At 41.0% G+C, this 18,112-nt stretch overlaps 1 protein-coding gene across 6 annotated transcripts in view; it reads right to left on the reverse strand.

The window, feature by feature from the left end:
* Nucleotides 1–18,112, reverse strand: part of NKD1 (NKD inhibitor of WNT signaling pathway 1) — a 115,765-nt gene that overhangs the window by 38,007 nt on the left and 59,646 nt on the right. For all 6 annotated transcript variants that reach the window (XR_012044166.1, XR_012044169.1, XR_012044167.1 and 3 more), the window contains one exon: nucleotides 5,845–5,902. Coding sequence is in view for 2 of the 6 variants with exons in the window: in XM_072873159.1 (XP_072729260.1) it covers nucleotides 5,845–5,902 (58 nt within the window). In the remaining 4 variants the exon portion in view is untranslated. The remainder of the gene's footprint in view (nucleotides 1–5,844; nucleotides 5,903–18,112) is intronic.

The following is an 18,112-nucleotide window of genomic DNA, read 5'->3' on the forward strand; positions in this document are numbered from 1 at the left end:
TGTACAATTTTATATTTTTCTTTTTTTAAAAAAAAACTGCCTTATGCCATAAGATTTTCCTCCCACTCATGGCAAACAGCCTACCTGCTTCTTATAATTTCCTGGATCTGTGTATGACCACAGGAAAACTTCTGCTAATCCTACCAGTCTCATGTTCTTTGGCGACTTTTATTCTAACTGCCAAACTAAGCAGTTTTCTCTTGGCACTCTCCACTGCTCCTTTTTCCTGATCCCCCCCCCATGTTCTTTGGTACTCCATCCAATTTACAGCAACCAGCTTATCAGCTTCCAGCCTAGGCAGGGACTAGCTGTTTGTCAGATAATGGTGGCTGGTGCTGGCGGGTCACCCTGAAGCTGAAGATATTTTTCGGAGTTGTTTCATGTCATATTGAGTAGTAGGAAAGGGTACAGCAGAAACCTCTTGACAGCTGAAAAAAATACAGCCAGTGAGCAAGTGATCACCAGTCTGAGGTGATCACATAGCATATACTCATGCATAGCAAATCTATGGTAAGTGCGTAGGATTAGCGACAAGTCATTAAAACACAGAGTTCCCATATAACATCCCAGAAGGCTGACCACAAGAGCACTTTTAATGTAGAATTATTAGCACTCTGTTTGCAGTGTCAGTGATGAATAGGTATTTGGTTTAAGAACATGACAGGGAAGGGACCTTCATTTTCTGCCAAGCACAAGGCCTGCATCAATAGTGCTAGGTAGGTAATAATAACGGTGCTGAGATAAAGCAACTTTGCCTGTATGCAAGATGCAATCTATGTCTTTATAAAGACACTGGAATTTCATGTACATAATACAGAGAAAATTATTTAAGCTTTAGAAAATAAATGAAATAACCATCATTACTGAAGCCATTAACTAGAATGGAGCATGCAGTTTGAAATAACTGCCTTTTATTACCCATTCATAGCTCAGCCTAGCACAATACATGAATTTATTACAGCTAAGAGATTATCAAAGTATGGTAAAAAGCATCCCACAAGCAAATAGAAGGTTAGCTAAAACTAGTTAAAATGCTTGTTCAAGTTTGCCTTTGCTGACAAGTTTATAAACAATTTGGGCCCAAGGGTGGCCCCTTGTCACCCTTCCTCTGAGTTGACAACCCAACAGATATTCTTCCAATTACCAATTTTAGAAACGACTCCAGGAACTAAAGTCTTCACTGATTTTTTCCTGAACGGAAAGACAGAGGAGAGGGAATTATCTTGCAATGCATGAAAGCAGCCTTGCTGCAGGGTGCTGTAGGAGAGGCATGCTCAACCCCATGCCCTCCCCTGCCGCTGCAGCCCCAGCAAGGGGGAAGCACAGGCACCTCGACAGCACTCACGTGGAAGCCAACATGCTCTCTTCATTGGGCTGTCTGGGATGCATATGGGGGGGGGAAGCATGTGCAGCAGTGTGGGTGTCCAGGATGGTTGGCTGCATTGGGCATAAGACCAGTAGCCTTAAACCACTAGTTCATTCTTTACTATTGGTTCCTTGTTTGCTTATCAGTTCTTATTAAAGCCAAAAATAACAACACAGCTCTTCATGGTGGAACTCTGTTAACCATGCCTCAGCTCCCACTTGACCACACATTCCCTGGACACTGGATGGAGGAAGAAGAGATTGACGACTGACTGGACATACTAGTAACATCTTGAAAAACATATAATAATATTAAGAACATAATGAATTCTTTTTCTACTTTCCTGAATACAGCATGTCTTACTTGAAGGTTTAGAAATGCCATAATGTATTGTAAATGTGTGAAAAGTGCTCCAAGTAGCTCTTTTACAGATATGATAGGGGTTTTTTTCAGCAGCAACATGTGCTTTGAACTCTGCTGGAGGGCTCTCTAATATTTATGGGCAAGAAGATGACCTGAATAATTTTGTCCTTTCTGGTACCAGACGAGGGAACATCTTACATCTAGGGATTTGGATACATCTGATTTGGGAAACATCAAAAAATGGGTTTGTTGATTCAGGTCAAGCTCTATCACTACTTTCAGCAGGACTTTGGATATCACATTCAGATAAGGCACCAGGAAGGCTTGGATCTTCTCCAGTCTACTGTTGAGAGAATAATAATAAAGACATCACCCTTGGCTGACAAATGAAACAGGGAGTAGATTGCTATCAGCATAAGAGGCAGCTCCTCTGACAGGTACAGGACTAGACTGATCTCATAGAGATGCAAGTTTTCTCGTTAGTCATTATTGAACACACTAACAGCAGATACCTTTCTGAGCCACTTGCATGGCTCCATGCAAGTCTCCATGATGGAAGAGTGACTTGCTGTTTGATGCTACATTCAATTCCTGCCTGCCATTTTAGCTTCCCCACTGAAATGAAATGAAAAATACCTCCCAATGTCTGTGCTAGTTCTTGTGACTTCTTCCAGAGCCACCTCCAGTCATTCAGTTCTGGCGACCTACTGTTCTATCTAGGGACAAGGAAAAGAAAATGCAAGCTCTTTTATCCTAGACATGAAGAGTGATAAAGCACATGCTGCCTGTGCAGAAACTGCTGGACAAGAAAGTTCAAGCACGAGAAGTTCGTACACAGCCACGGCAGATTGCACAAGTACTCTAAGTCTGGCAAGTGGAAGTCTCTGAAGTGCAGTGGGAAAGCACTGCTAAATTTGGAATAAAAGTTGCAAATGAATCCACTATAGTACTTATATCCAGCATGCCCAATTGTTGAGTTATTAATGAAAGAGGAAGAAGGGAAACAGAGTAAGAGTACTATAAGAAGAGAATGAGGATTCCATTAGTGTCTCTTATCTTAGGAAATCACTGACCACGTAAGAAAAAATCCAAAAATTTCAATTTAGTGACTTGCCCAGCAGCAAAATCAAAGGCAGGTGCTGGATATAACAGACAATACCGGTCAAACTGTTTCTTTCTGCACAGCACTCAGTAAACAGTCACCAGTATTGAGTTCTAACCTCTTGTCATGCAGCAACATTGAGTCAACAATCCGCTCTCATGGCTTAATGCTTTTGATGTTTACTTTGTTCTTTCTATAGTTCAAAAGAAAGCACTAATGCACCAGTCCTCTTACCAAATACAATCTTAATCCCAGAATCCCAAGCCTTTTGCTGTTGGCCAGTTAAGTCTGTTAAGACGAAAGGATTTGATCAAGCTTTACATAACAACACAGAAGTTAAATCCAGCAAAGACAGTTCTTTTTATCTGTACTGCTCAGACGGCTAAGAGGGGGAAAAAATGAGAGGGAGGAAAAAAAAAAGGTAATGAACTTGGCTATGTAAAACAAAAATAGGAATTCAATTATTTCTCTCATTGCCACTTTGTCTTTTCAGTGAGAGTCTTCTAAAGAACTCGGATTAATTCTCCAATAAAGTCTCTGAATGCGAAGGCTGTAACTTTCCCCTAACCCAGAAGAACTGTGGCACCTGCTGTGCTTTTCTGCAAATCTGAGAAATGTTTCTTTTTCATTTTTTTCCATCCCTACCATGTGTTTATGGAGACAGAATATAGTTCATTGATTAGACACTTGCCTGGTTCTTGGTAGAGACAGGTTCAAGTCTTTGTTTTGCTATTCATGTCCTTTATGAGCTTAGCCCAACCAACCATGTTTCAGTGTGTTACAACTCCCTGTCTCTGAAACTAGTTTTGAGTGATGTTGATGCTATGACACATGAATGTAAAATCATGCAACATATATGTGTTACACCAGTTCATATGTAAAGATTGTGAGGTAGCAAAATAAAGGCAGAACAACTATTTTAGATGAAAAGATTAATATAATTTCTAGAATATTAATTACATTTTCACATAAGACATTTCTATCCAGAAAAGAGCTGCGACACTGATCATCTTGTACCTAAGCCACACAGAATTCAAGCTGTGCTCTAACAAAGGTCTCACATCATGTATCAGCTTCACTTTATGCTAATATCACAATTTTATGCTAGTACTATCACAATCATCCAAAAATATTATGCCAGTAAAAGGTATGAAGTTATACAAAAAGAGTGGAAGCATCCTGCTTTAACACAATGTTTCTAGTATAATCTGTTAATTATAAGAAGATTTTCAATACGCCATTCAAGAGGGAAGTAGCTAACACTGTCCCCAGCATGGAAAGCATAGCCTGGAGATCTGAGACGGATGAGGGCCCAAAGGGATGAGGATCAAGCCTTGGCAATCTGCACGCATTTGCCTGAGCACTGGGTGCGAACAGTTACTTGCCTCCCAACTGGAAAGATACCATAGAATGGCTCTTCCCCAGTGGCAGCACACAAAGAAAGGACCACCTGCTGGTACCTAAATCTTGCCTTCACTACTCAGCTACTTCATAAGAAATGAGATGCATCAGAAGTAATAATGTAAAACTGCTGAAAGACTGAAATTACAGTAGCCTAAAATGTTTTACACTCTAATAAAAACAATCCTGCTGCTGACTAGTTTGGAAATATTATATATTGGATATTATGCTTGCTATGCAAGACAATTCTACACAACAAAGTAAGAAATAATTAGAGGCAAGGAAAGGTAGAATGAGATACAGAAAAATGAAATTATTCACCTTGCTGACATTTAATATCCTGTGTTAAGTAGATTCTCCTATAATTTTGAAAATTAAAAAGCCACCCTTTATTAGAGTTATGTCCTACTATGAGCAGAAAGGAAAACTGTGGAGAAGTTAAATACTGAAACACTTTTAACAAACACTGACTCCTTCATGGCAAGTATATCTTGCTTTTGTGTTTAACAGTAGCCTACAAGCACCAGCTGAAATTGAGTGCCTATGTTACAGGCATATACAAGGGAACATTCTTGGTAAAACTACAGACATGATAGAAACATGGGATCAAAGAAACACAGTATATTAACACATTTCACAGGTATGGAACTGGAAGGCAGACGTTCTTAACACAGAGAATCTTTCAAGTCCTGTTTAGACAGAACTCTCTACCACCAGAAACAAATGACTGGATTATAAAAGGACTGAAATTTCCAAGTTAAGCTTGACACGGTTCATTGCTCTAAATAAATTGGGTATATTGTTTCCACTAGCCTACAATATAAATCTAGCACACAGCCCATGCAACCACTTGTAATACTAGAGAGTTTCCCAGAGAGTTTCTGAAGTCTCATTTCCTTGTTTTTTTAAAAGAATGAGTAACAACGTCCTCAAGTCAATCTCTTCTGTTCAGCAACCCCCACTTGCCCAACTGAAGTTCAAGGTACCTCAGATGTGTTCTCTGGCACACAGAATACAGTGTCCATACTCAAGGTCCCCAAAGGCCCTTCCCACACAACGATTCCATCTCCACTGCAAGGAGAGGCCTGATCACAGAGGAAGAGATGAGATGAGCCTTGGAAAGAAGAGGTTATCTGAGGCAATAACGATTCCATTCATCTTCAAGAGAAATGTATTGAGTAAGACTCTGGTCTTTATTAGAAATTAATGCAGGAGTTTCTAAGTCTGGTTTGCATAACACAGAAGGGTGTGCAGCGTATCGCAAAACCCAATGCTAACATTTTCAGTGATCGCATTTACCACCTCTGCTGGGCACAGTGATATTCACTACTGCTACCAATGCTAAGAGGAGTACCTGGAAAAAAAATGTGAGACCTAGAATTAAAACACTTGGTCCCTATGATACAACTGTGTGACTTTTTTGGATACTAGGAGGACAGAGGTAGGAGATACAGAAATAATACCCTATTCCCATCTTAACAGTTTTGCCAGGCAAATGACACATCAGTATATCAAGAACTGCACTCTCATACATGCATTGTCACACTGACTTGTTCACTAATTTACTCCAATATCCCTTAATATTAACCAAGAAATTTTGTTCTTTAAATACCTTCTAGATGAAAGTGTTCATCACCAATAGTGTCTCTGTAGCCTTCCCCAGATAAATCCTGTTTAAAAAAAAAAAAAAAGTTAATGACAAATATGCTCTATACAAAGCATTGAGGTGTTAAGAATATGTATTTATTACTGCCAGGATTAATTTAAAACACTAACAAGAGCACAGAAGTTGTTTTCCAGGAAAGAAGTCAATCACTTTATTAGTGGTAGTCAATGTATTTGGTGCTATTTTACAATGCTCTGGACATACTTTAGGACAAAAATTTAATGGAGATGAATAGGTTGTACAGCAGAAAGAAAAAAGAAGTGTTCATATTCAAATCCTTTTACAAAGTAGATTAATATTTAACATTTCAACCCTCTGTCAATCAAGCAAGATAAAAAAACTCCAAATGGAAACGCTAAAGGAGAAATAAGCCCTTCACTACCCACAGAGGAATGTTATCACTTGGTTCCACCAACAAACAGAAAACTTTCATATGCCAGAGGTCACCCAAGAAAAGCAGTTACCAGACTCCGAAGAGCTGCCTGATCCTTCAGTCCCAAAATTAATGAAATTTTGTCAGCCCCAGTACGTCTACAGCAATACAGAAGCAGATGCCATAGATATGCAGATGATCTTATCTCAGACCCAAAAAAACATTTCTCTAATGGTGCTGAAGTAGTAATAAAGGGCATCAGTGGGATTTGGGGCTAATCCCACTTACAAAGACCCTGAAGAGCGTTCTTACTCTCTTATTAGCAGACCTTTCCAGCTGCATCCCCCCACCCCAGCTAAACCATAAGCAATGACAGCTATCTTCATGTTTTGCCTTCTCCCATTCATTACAAAGGCTCTAGCATCACCATAATGTCACTGACCTTACATTATAGTCTGGCTTCCTAGATTCTCCACAAACACTCTCTGCCACTGATAAATAGTTATGGTGATAAAGAAGGATATGGTCCTAAAAAGCTGGCATGCTGCACTCACGCCATTTTAACTTCACCTGCAAAAACACACCAGGAGCACAGAGCCAGCATTCTCAGCATCAACCAGTGGACTGGAAGTCTGTGAACTGGAAGTTGACAGCACAGAGCTTTTTGCACAAGATAAGAATAAGGGAATAACCTGTGAAAATTAATGCCTGGTTGTATTCATTAGCTTTATTGTTAAGCAATTTAATCATGATAAAAGCAGTTCACCTCTTTTTCTTGAAAAAGTTGACAGAGGCTCTTTTCTGCCTTCCACATGCCCAAATCTTATTCTTTGATATTAGCTATCAGAAAGTAACTAAGCCACAAAAGCACATCTTATGAATTCTTCAGTATCAATTTCTGCAACAGCATTTTAAAAATTGGATTTCACAAACACTACTGGATAGCTAGCCCAGAGACCCTGAAGATATTGTTCTGTTCATGAGCAGATACCCTGAAATAAAGTTAGAACTCACGGGCCAAATGGCTCTGAGAAATGCTGGCAACCTGGCCAGGAATGATAGGATTCTGCACAGAACAATGTTGCTATAGAAGCTGTCATTCTGGATTTAGCTTTCCAAGAAGCAAATCACAAAACCTATCTTGTTTCCTTGAGTTTTTAATCCAGTAAAAAAGGTCTCTTTTTCTGAGCATGTGCTGATTAATATCAATCGTTACCTTAAAAATTATGGAAGAAATGGACAGTGAACAAAAAGAAGCCATTAAATCTTGGCATAACTTACTATATTTCTTTGCAAGAAGATGGTCTTTCCAGGGCCTTGTAAAAGTTAGTATACTTCTGTTTGATCAGATTCCCCCATGTCATCATTTTCCATGAAGCTCTGAGAGCACAACTCTGACTGCTCTCGTAGATAATAAGATACATAGAAGTGACTACATAGGCATATATGGCACCTCTGCTCTCTCCCACAATGCTAAATATTTAATAACTGGTTTGTTTGGTTTGGTTTGGTTTTTTTTTAACTAAACTCAGAATTCTTGCTCCCTCCTGCTCTCTTGGAAAAAAAAGTATTTTCTGTTAACCTGATCATCAAATATGCAATGGGTAGGTACGATCTTACTTGTGATGTACCTCTGAGGAGAATACTATCTAGCTGGTAGCCTTCATCTCTTAAAATTTTAGCAAAGCAAGCAGTGCATCTGGGTATCAAATGTTGTCTGTTAAAATGACGTCATTATTCTCATCCTCTACAAAACCCACAAGTCATTAATTTTTATGATTTTTCAAAAGATGTCACTTAAAAATGAGCATACATTTGTTGATGTAAAATGCCCCCTCAAAGTAACTCAATGGAAAAGAGTGGAAGCCAGAAGTGTAAAACAGCAGAGTGAAGCATTAATATTCATCAAGCTAGCTTCCTTATTTTCTCCCTTTTAATCATTACATGGGCCTTAAGTAAATATGTTTTATATTCTAGTCTAGTTTCACTCCTTCACTAGCTCCTAGTTATTTAAGTTAAAGTAGTAACTTAATGCAAGCAAATTTCCAGTAAGTGCTTCCGCCTTAAACCAAATTACTATAAATTATCAAATTCTAGGAAAGTGTTTTTATGTTGAACCATAATATAACTGTTAAATAGCACATAAATTGACAACCCATCCTCAAACTGATGAGAGTATCGTTTGAACATTTTAGTGACACATTTAAGCGGAATTCCTCAGCTCCCATTCAAATGTGTTCCTCTGTGTGTGCAAGATTATGACATGTATTATCTTTGATAGACAAATGTGTATCTGCGTAAGGTGTGGGCAACTCTAAGATTTTACAGGAAAAAAATGAAGGGGAAAAAAACCCTATATCATTCATCTTATTATCATTAACTCTTCTGTCAAAAAATCTGCAGGAGAGTTACCTGAATATTTTTAGCACTACTGAGACAGATGTCACAACCTGGATAAACAGCAAAATGCACCTGCTTGAGAAAAGGATTCTGGACAGTGTATGTAAACTCACACTCAACAGAAAAGTACAAAAGCTGAGCAAGCATCAGAGAAAACAATTCTGACCGCAGCTTGTACCGCATAATGGGGTATTCTCCCAGTAACCTGTACCAATTGCCCTAATGTGAATAAAATAGTGCATCTACCCCCAGCAACCCAACTTCAGAAAACGGACTAGAGCGAAAGAAAAGGGTAAATGTGTAAAACATAACTTGCAGCTCAATAAATTCTACTGGGAAGCAAATGCTATAGCCAGGTAGGAATATCTGACACTGAGGAGAAGCGTGTTCGAGCACAAAGGAAACACAGGCTCAGGGGGTGAAAAGACCAGCAGCGGCTCTGCCGTCTGGCCGGGCTCTGCGGCCTGGGCCTCCCTGTGCCCCATGCCGCTGCAGGAGCCCGGCCTGCAGCAGGAGCAGTGCCTGAGAGAGCAAAAGCAACAACATTTAGGTCATAGGTAGTTGTATATCACTGTCCTGACACAATGTTTTAAATCACAACACTGCATTTTCAAACTGGAACACTGAGTCATGCAACAACCAAAACCAGATGTACCCTGTGAAATACTATATAAATGAGGTCAGCGAGCACTTGAAAGAATAGAGAAAAGAAACATTTACATAGAAGGATTATTCCAGCATGCCATTTCTATAGGTTGCTAAACAGGAACCCATCTAGAGTAAGTGCATCTACCTCACTGGGAGTTTCCCAGATAAATAAGTTGGCCTCCATTAGCTACGAGCACACATCACACAGAATGACTAACATTCAGGCTCAAACATCTGCTTCAAAACTCTAAACAGCTGGCCGCCTGGCCTGGGTAGAAAGGACCTTGTGTCCCATATATCCCATTCTGATAGATGCTGCTGTACTCAGCTCAGATTTAAGAGGGTGGGGGTGGAGAGAAGAGTTAATTAGTGCAACTCCCTCAGAAATGCTGCTGAGTATATACACACACGAGGAAGAAAAACAATCTTTAAAAGCTCCCACACCCCAGGGCTTCTATTCAGCTGGTTACAAGTCAGGCAATCGTCACTCGCTTCCCACCTTTGCTGTGCAATCAGACTCCGATGAATTCTAACTCGCAGGGAATTTTATTTTTTTAACCCCAACCTCAGCCCTAACCACCTTGTGCAGTTTTCTTACTGATACAAGTCTCTGGAGACTAAAGGCCAGGCACTTACTCGGGCTTCCAGCTATTGACATCCTTTTCACCAGCTATCTGAAAATGCTGCCATCCAAATCCTCACCCATCGTTCTGCCTACATTGCTTTATTCCTCCAATGCCTTTGCTGGCTCCCTTTCTGCTTCTACATTGAGGTTAAGTTCCTTGTCTTCACCTTCCAGGCTCTACACAGTTGTATTTGCGGTCACATCTCCTAGCCCTACCTCCTAGCCCTTAGGCCCACTCATGCTTTTAATCTTGGTCATCAGTACGAGTCTTTCTACCTGTCCTGGCTCTGCCTTTTCATGCCACTCTCCACGACACCCAGCAGCCAGCACATAACGAGCCAAAGCTATAGAAGGCAAACAGAGTGTGTATTTTAGCAACCCATATTTGGACTAACATGGTGTTAAACACAGTTTTGCTTTTGGTGTAAGTAGAGACAGCTACAACCATAGATGTTTTAGATCCATCAAAGGATAACCTTTGGTTTAGGTAGGTTATCATGATAACAAGCACATTTTTAAAGTTTGGACCCCCCTACTCCCTGTATTATATCACAGTCAATATTGTGTTAATTAACATTTTTCTAAAAGGTGTTGCTCTTCTCAAGTAGAAACAAGTTGCTTTACCTCTCTTCCTTCAAACATCTCATTAAAATCCTTTGATTTAGCCTTAAGATACTCCATTTTCCACATTTTTGGCAGAAAATACGCACACATTTCCTGTTTTAGTGAAGTTCTTATCAAGACATCATATCCACCACTTTCCCCAAGTAAAACACATGCAAAATGACAAATTGTCAACTAAGAAAACTTTCTTGCCTATTTTTAACCATCTGACTGAAACATGGTTTTTTTTCTCTCTTTATTCTCATATCAATGCAATAAAATTCCAGTACTTTTGGAAAGAGCAAAGTTGAAGAAACATGTTTCACAACGGGACTGCAAGGGACAAGATATGTGGTAATTCTAACATCTTGTGGAGTAGATTTTATAATGGTTTTAAAGTAGCTGCCACAAGAATGCCGTGTCACCAATGCACAAACTTCCATTCTTGATTTAGACAAAAAACAATCCCAAGAACTAGAGGTTCAAGAGAATGACGATGCCCTTTGGCCTTTCACCCAAACGACTGAGGGCTCCGTCAACTGCTGAGTGGCTATTCTGAATGTTTCAGTCTCACTTGCAGGAAACAAGTTTCCAAAATAAGTCTGATTTTCATACAGCGAGTCCTTAGCAGATTTTGAAAACCTAGTCTCTTGAAGGTGCTTCAGGAAACCCATCCAAACCCCAAAGCAGTCATTATTATCGTTTTACTTTATTTTTAATCTTGTCCAGACTTGAAGAGAAAGAGGTAAAAGACTTTTTTGAAAAACAATTGATGGGAGGAACCTAGTTCCCCTTTGGGTATCTGAAATTTCCCATGGACTAGAAACATATCCATGTGTAACTATGGTCAACTCAAGCCTGGTCTTTGCTACTAGGAAACCTATTCACACCTCAAAAAATGGTATCATTTATTTTAGGATAATGCAGGTGAAAGTAGATATTCAGTTATCTGAGGTGATGGTTCTTTACAAATACAGCTTTACAGCCAGGCTTAAAACTCGAAAATAAAACAAATAATAATAAAAAACCCATTAAACTGCTTGTAGTCAGACATACTTGGAGATGACATTTTGCTAGGTTAGCAGCTTCCATGCATACAAACCCATGCAGTCAAATATACATAACAGTGGACTTTTGTGCACACAATTTTGTGTGATGACTACTTACAGGCAAAAGATAAGAATGCGTTATGGGCATGCATTTGGCTCTCTTTGCATTTGGAAGTGAAACCTTCATATTAATATTCTCTTTCAAGAATGCTTGAAGATCCCCCTCGTAAGCCTTGTCAAATAAACCATATGCTTCTGCAATACAGTGTCCTATTTAGGACAAGAGCTTACTTTCCTTCCCTGTTCATGACTAATCTATATACCTAGGGCCTTACACAGATAAAGTATATATTCCAAGTCTCACTATAATGAAAATTGAAACTAGGCAAATACAATTAAGAATTAAAGCATATACCATATAGAAAAACACTATAGAGCAATACACATTCATGCCTTGGTTTAAGCCTAATATTGTTTCTCCTACAGCATATTTTACTTTTCCTTCTGCAATCATGAGGTTTTCCTTTTTCCTTTTCTTTTTCTTTTTGAGTTTGCCATTCTGGGTAATTTAATAATAAAGATAACTCACCAGGATTCAACTTTATGTAAAAAATGTGTAAAGCAGCTCACACTTGGAGAAGAAGTCAAGGTGACTTTAACTTTTAGACGAACATTAAAATATACATTGCAACTGCAATAATGCAGTTTGTTAAGCAGAAGCAGCAAGCTCAACTTCTATAATGTTTTCTTTCTCTGAAATAAGAACCTGGTGCTCTGTGATCCATTACAGATGGGTTTTTCTTCCTCCACCATGCATGGAAGCTTCTCTCATATAGAATTTCTTCATAATATAATCACAGCAGGTACAGTTATTAAGAAAACAGATTTCTCCTCTAAGATCTCTGATAGATGATCTTGGATGCTGCTGCGGTTTAGGATTTTACTGCCTTTATCTGCCATAATGGCAGATATGTCCAAAGTTATGGTCTTCCTAACAGAGACAGCAGAACACAATGGGTGTAGCACAACAGATACTGAAATTCATCCTTTGGTACCTTAGCACAAAGTTCACACTAATATACCAGCTCAAAAACTATGATGGTGAGGCGCACAAATGCATTGAGTTCGGCTGCCTCTGCTCTAGGAGTGGTAACTCCCAGCCATAATAGTATGGTAATAGTGTTTGAAATCACTGCATCCACAAATTTGACAGATTTGGAGCCCCTGCAGTCTCATCTCACAGAAGGTGACTGTAGAGCAATTCCAGCTGCTGGTAAAATACCGTGAAGATAAAGACAGGATAACCAAAAAAAACCCACCCCCTTAATCTCCAGTCACAAAGGATTGTGGACTATTAGAGGCTTATGAGGCAAAAAATATCCCCAATATCTTTATATCCCTGTTACAGACCCTCAAATGGGTACAAGGAGCAGTTGTATGATACACTTTTAAGGATATCCATCCATAGGAACATGAACATGAGGCTGTTGAGGAAGTGAAAGTGCAAAGCAGATGGACATTTACACAAAGCCTTCATGACGGACATCTGAATGAGAAAGAAAGGAAACATGGTACTTTTTACTCCAGGTTGCTTGCAATGCAGCTGAATCTCTTTTGTCCCAATCCAACACCTGGACCAGGCTTTCCAACAGGATAAAACACAAATCCTTTCTTCATTGTTCTGATATATTTCTTTTCTCCAGCCTATGAAAATTAGGTAGTAGAAATACTGAAACATGCTCTTTGCAGGTAGCGTCTTAATCTCTGCTGCGGTGGGTAAATGAGCATCCTCTTTTGGTGGTCAGTCACTGCAACATGCATTCAACAAAAGCTACCAACCTGCTCATTTAATTTGAATCATAATATTCCTATGTGCTGTGGAAGATAAGCTCGTAAATATATATATATTTATATCCTGTATTTTAAAAACCCAAAAAAACTCTATAGAAGAAAAAAACCAGCAATTATAGCTTAAAATATTATGGACTTGCCTAATACTACTTGTAGCTAGCAAAAAAATGTTAACAGAGAAAATGATTCAACGTACGTTAAGACCTGTAGATAGTCAGAAGATCCATTTAGGGAACAGTTTTATTTACATCATTCCAGTTTCAAGACAGAACATTACTGTTTCTATGATGTTTTCACCCTGGATTTCATGGATCTTTAGAAACTCTTGCTAGGTGTTGCAAAGTGACATCTTCCATTAACACTATTATTGTAATTCTGGAACTATAATGGCTTCTACTTTTTAAGGTGACAGGGTGAGACACAGTTTTTCAAGGACTTCTGCCAGATAAGAGATTATATAATTGAAAGCAACTGTATGAATAAGACATATGGATTCAGCAGTTACTTTCCAACTGAAGGGTCCAACCATCTCCAACTAAAAAATCATCAGTCTTTGAGATTAAATAGGACTGAAACAAGACATGACTGCTTTTTGCTATATTTAAATTCACTTTGAAGCTAGTTCAGAAGGATAAATGAACTCACTCTACAGATTCAGCTATTTACCTTACTTTGTTCTTCTAGCCATCCTCTAATCTCTTTGCTGATTGCAAAATCAATTGACCCATGTCCCCCAAGATCTTATCTTCAACATAGATTATACTGATGAACAAGTCTAAGGACATGGATGAAAGAGGACAAATCTTCATCTACCTTCCAGGCTGGAGAAGCTCAATAACTCCTCCAAATTGCTTATTTTGGGCTTCTTCACCACAGCAGACAGATGGGCGTAGCTACGTAGTAAATCTGATTTTCTGTACCACTTCCTTTCATTATAGATTTGGTTACCAAGAAACTCTTTAACAAACAGACTTAAGTGCACTGAGGTGATTTTAGCCAGGCATACACTGGGAAACAAGCATGCCGAAAATGGCTACAGAGCTTGACCTACAGAATAACTTGCTCATTTAAGATGTGATCACTGAAATCAAGGGCACTCTTTCCACTGACTTCAGTGATCATTACAGCTTTAACATACTGCATTCGGAGCCTTTCTTGTGATTCTTCTTCCTCTTCTCGGAAGCCTGTGTCTTCCTACATGGCTCAGGTTTTCATACAGCACAAGGGCTTAAAGCTCCCCTAGAATGACAATCAATGCTCCTCTATTAGGTTTATAGCTCTAAGTCTTTTCCTGCTAATGGATGACGTATATTTATGCAGCTGGAGGAAACCTGGATTCAATAACTGCTCCACCACAGACTCACTGTGTGGTGTAGGGTAAGTCACTTAAATCTCTCTGTGCCTTCACTCTTCAACTGTAAAACGGAATTCTTGATGCCCACCTTTGCAAAGAGCTCTGAATCCTCACGACGAAAACATACCCTGCTAAATAATATTACCTTGTTAGGAAGCACAGGTGTGTGACCCTGGACACATATGCTAATGTTGATCCATAAATCTGTCAACAGGAGGTGCTGGCAAAACAGATGGTTCACATTCCTTTTCAAACCACCTCTTTGTCCCCAAAGCCCAGGTATGTCAACTAATCATTTTATAACTGGTCAGGGTTTTAATGGGCCAGGAAGTCACAGTGAAGCACAATGCCACCAGCATTAAGGCTAAAAACGGAGCCAACAAGAGGAAAAGACAGACATAGAGGTTCCTTTTACTCTTCTCCTCTGCTCCCTGGCACGTAGGACAAACACTGTGAGGCTCTGCAGAAAAAGATAAAAGAAAAAGCAGAACCCATCCCCACACATTCCTGTAAGTAGTACAGCATCAGTGATCATGCCTGAATGCTGATTGATGCTGCACACATAGAAACAGACACATGTTTTTTAATTACAGGCAATAAAAAACCACAGACACACACCATTTAAAAACCTGATTTAGATGAACAGTTGCATGTTGACCCACAGGGTCAGGAGGATTACAAGCAAATAAAAAGTTCACTTCTAAACATTTTTTATTTTTATTTTTTTACTTGTTACCTCTATTATTAAGAATTTCGATTCCCCATCTCAATGCCTGAAAACTGAGCACACGGCATTTTCCTTGAAAATGTTACTGTAGCGACAAGGGCTGTGGCAGGATTTATGCTGCAGGCTGGGCAGGCTGCTGGGAGGGAGTTCTTGGGCGGGCAGGCAGGGCGCGCAGGCCGGGCAGGCAGGGCGGCAGGCAGGGCAGGCACGCAGGGCGCGCAGGCAGGGCAGGCAGGGCGGGCACGCAAGGCGCGCAGGCAGGGCAGGCGCGCAGGGCGGGCAGACAGGGCGCGGAGGCAGGGCGGGCACGCAGGGCGGCAGGCAGGGCGCGCAGGCAGGGCAGGCGCGCAGGGCGGCAGGCAGGGCGGGCACGCAGGGCGGCAGGCAGGGCGCGGAGGCAGGGCGGGCACGCAGGGCGCGCAGGCAGGGCGGCAGGCAGGGCGGGCACGCAGGGCGGCAGGCAGGGCGCGCAGGCAGGGCAGGCGCGCAGGGCGGCAGGCAGGGCGCGCAGGCAGGGCAGGCGCGCAGGGCGGGCAGACAGGGCGCGCAGGCAGGGCGGGCACGCAGGGCGGCCGTGCGGGGCCGTCTGCCACGCACATTCCCACAAAAGGAATCACAGGGCCAGAGGACCACATCAAAGCCGCCGAGTTTAGCAGATTTCCCCTTCCCCTCCCCCTGAGTCTTTGAGACGGAGACTTCATACTCCAGAATTTAATATCTTTTTCCTCCCTCCCCCCATCAGCGCCTTTGTCTGCGTCTCTGTTCTCTAAGAGCTAACAGATGTTGATGCCATATAGTTTCAAAGAAAACTTTTGATGCCCACATAACTCATTACAACTAATATATTCCAAGAATGCTTGTAGCTCAGGAACCACTGGGGTGAAAAAACAGAGGAGAGGGGGCAAATGGCTACACTGAATAACCCTTGAGAGAAAATAAATAGTTCACTTCAAAGTCATCAGGGAATTCTTTAACAAGCTCTTTCTTCCACGAAACACAGAACAAATTCAGCTGAGCCTAGAATTCCCAAAGGAAAAAAATAAAACCAAACGCCATATAAATGGCAAAGCAGAGGGAAGCATCAGAGAGGTCGCCCGGCTCGCCCAGCAACAAAGCGCAGCATTCTCGAGGTTGGGTATTCCCAAGCAACCTGCACTGTGCCAGGGCACAAAAGCACCAGTGAAAAGCAGAGACTGTCAACAATAACAATACAGAGAGCCCTAAAAAAAGCTAACCCTGTCCCTCTGCATGGAATCAATGCAGGCAGCGATAAGACTGCTCAATTCACGGAGCACTTGAATTCAGCCTTACAACATACGCAGGAGGACATGTTATGAATGTCACAATTACAGAGAAGAAACATTTGCTCGTTTAGCAAAAGCAGGTGATTGCATTTTTCAGGACAGGCAGGTCCGTGTTCTTAGCCGTTTTCTAGGGTTACATCTAGGATGCAACCCTTCATAAATTTTTCTAGCAGGTCTCGTCCCCTCCCCTGCTGCTTCAGCACACAGCTGCATCATCCTCCTTTCCGTTTTGTGAGAAGCCCCCCAGGAGTCACCAGGGGTTGGTAGGGAGAAGGGTTGAGAAAAGGGGGGAGGGCGAGAATGCGATTACATCAATTTCCACAGCAGGAGGATCAGATTGCATCATTGTACACAACTTGGGGCCCGCTCTTTTATCCCTGATGCAGGCAAATTTCCCATTGAAATCAGTGGGAGACTTGTCTGTGCAAGGACTGCAGAATCGGGTATTCTGTGATCACAGAATTAGAAAGCAGTAGGAAGCCACACCTGGCAGCACCTCTCTCGGTGGTGCTCTGCCCTCCGTTGGGATGGATATCAAATCAAAACAAATGAAAATATAACAATGATGTTAAATTCCTTCTCCCCCTCATACACAAACTCCTAAAAGTCCACTGCTGCAGTTATTGTATAAAAGTCTGTATAAAGTTCCTACCAGTGAACTGCAGATTTCACACAAAACAAGTAAGAATGAGAAAGAAAATATGAGGGGGGGCAGGAAGGGGAATGTATCCCACTACACAATCGTAGGCACCTCTCATCTCACAATCAAAATATAAAGAGTTTTAAGGGTTTTAGTCAACCAGGTGTGTTCTCCTGCTTGTTTTTTTTCCAGGGGTTTAGATGGAAGCGGGGGGGAAAGTCAGCCCTACTTCTGCAGCAGCAACAACGCATGGTCTCTTTTTCAGAACAGTTCAAATACAAACCATAGTACCTTGGCACAATATGCAGAATTATTAGTTTTTCACTGCTGCTCATTTCCAAGCACCACACTTTGCATCCACTTTCATCTGCATAAAAATTTTCCTTGTAGCAGCTCAGCAGTCTCCCTACTTCAGCTGCTGCTACTCCCATGCACACCTTCTTTCCAGAATAATTATCCCCCAAACACACTGGTAAACAGCTTAGGAAAACCAGAACTAAAATCTTCTATCAGATTTGTTCAGGATAAAATGTGGTTCCTTGTAAAATGATTCCTTATTATCTCTCCTGCCTCACTGTTTGGGGATGGATCATTTCCTCTAGGGAATAACAAGGAAGGCGTCCTCAAGGCTTGTGGCTTT

The sequence above is a fragment of the Ciconia boyciana genome, chromosome 9 (assembly GCF_034638445.1).
Source record: "Ciconia boyciana chromosome 9, ASM3463844v1, whole genome shotgun sequence".
NCBI classification, from domain to species: Eukaryota; Metazoa; Chordata; class Aves; order Ciconiiformes; family Ciconiidae; genus Ciconia; species Ciconia boyciana.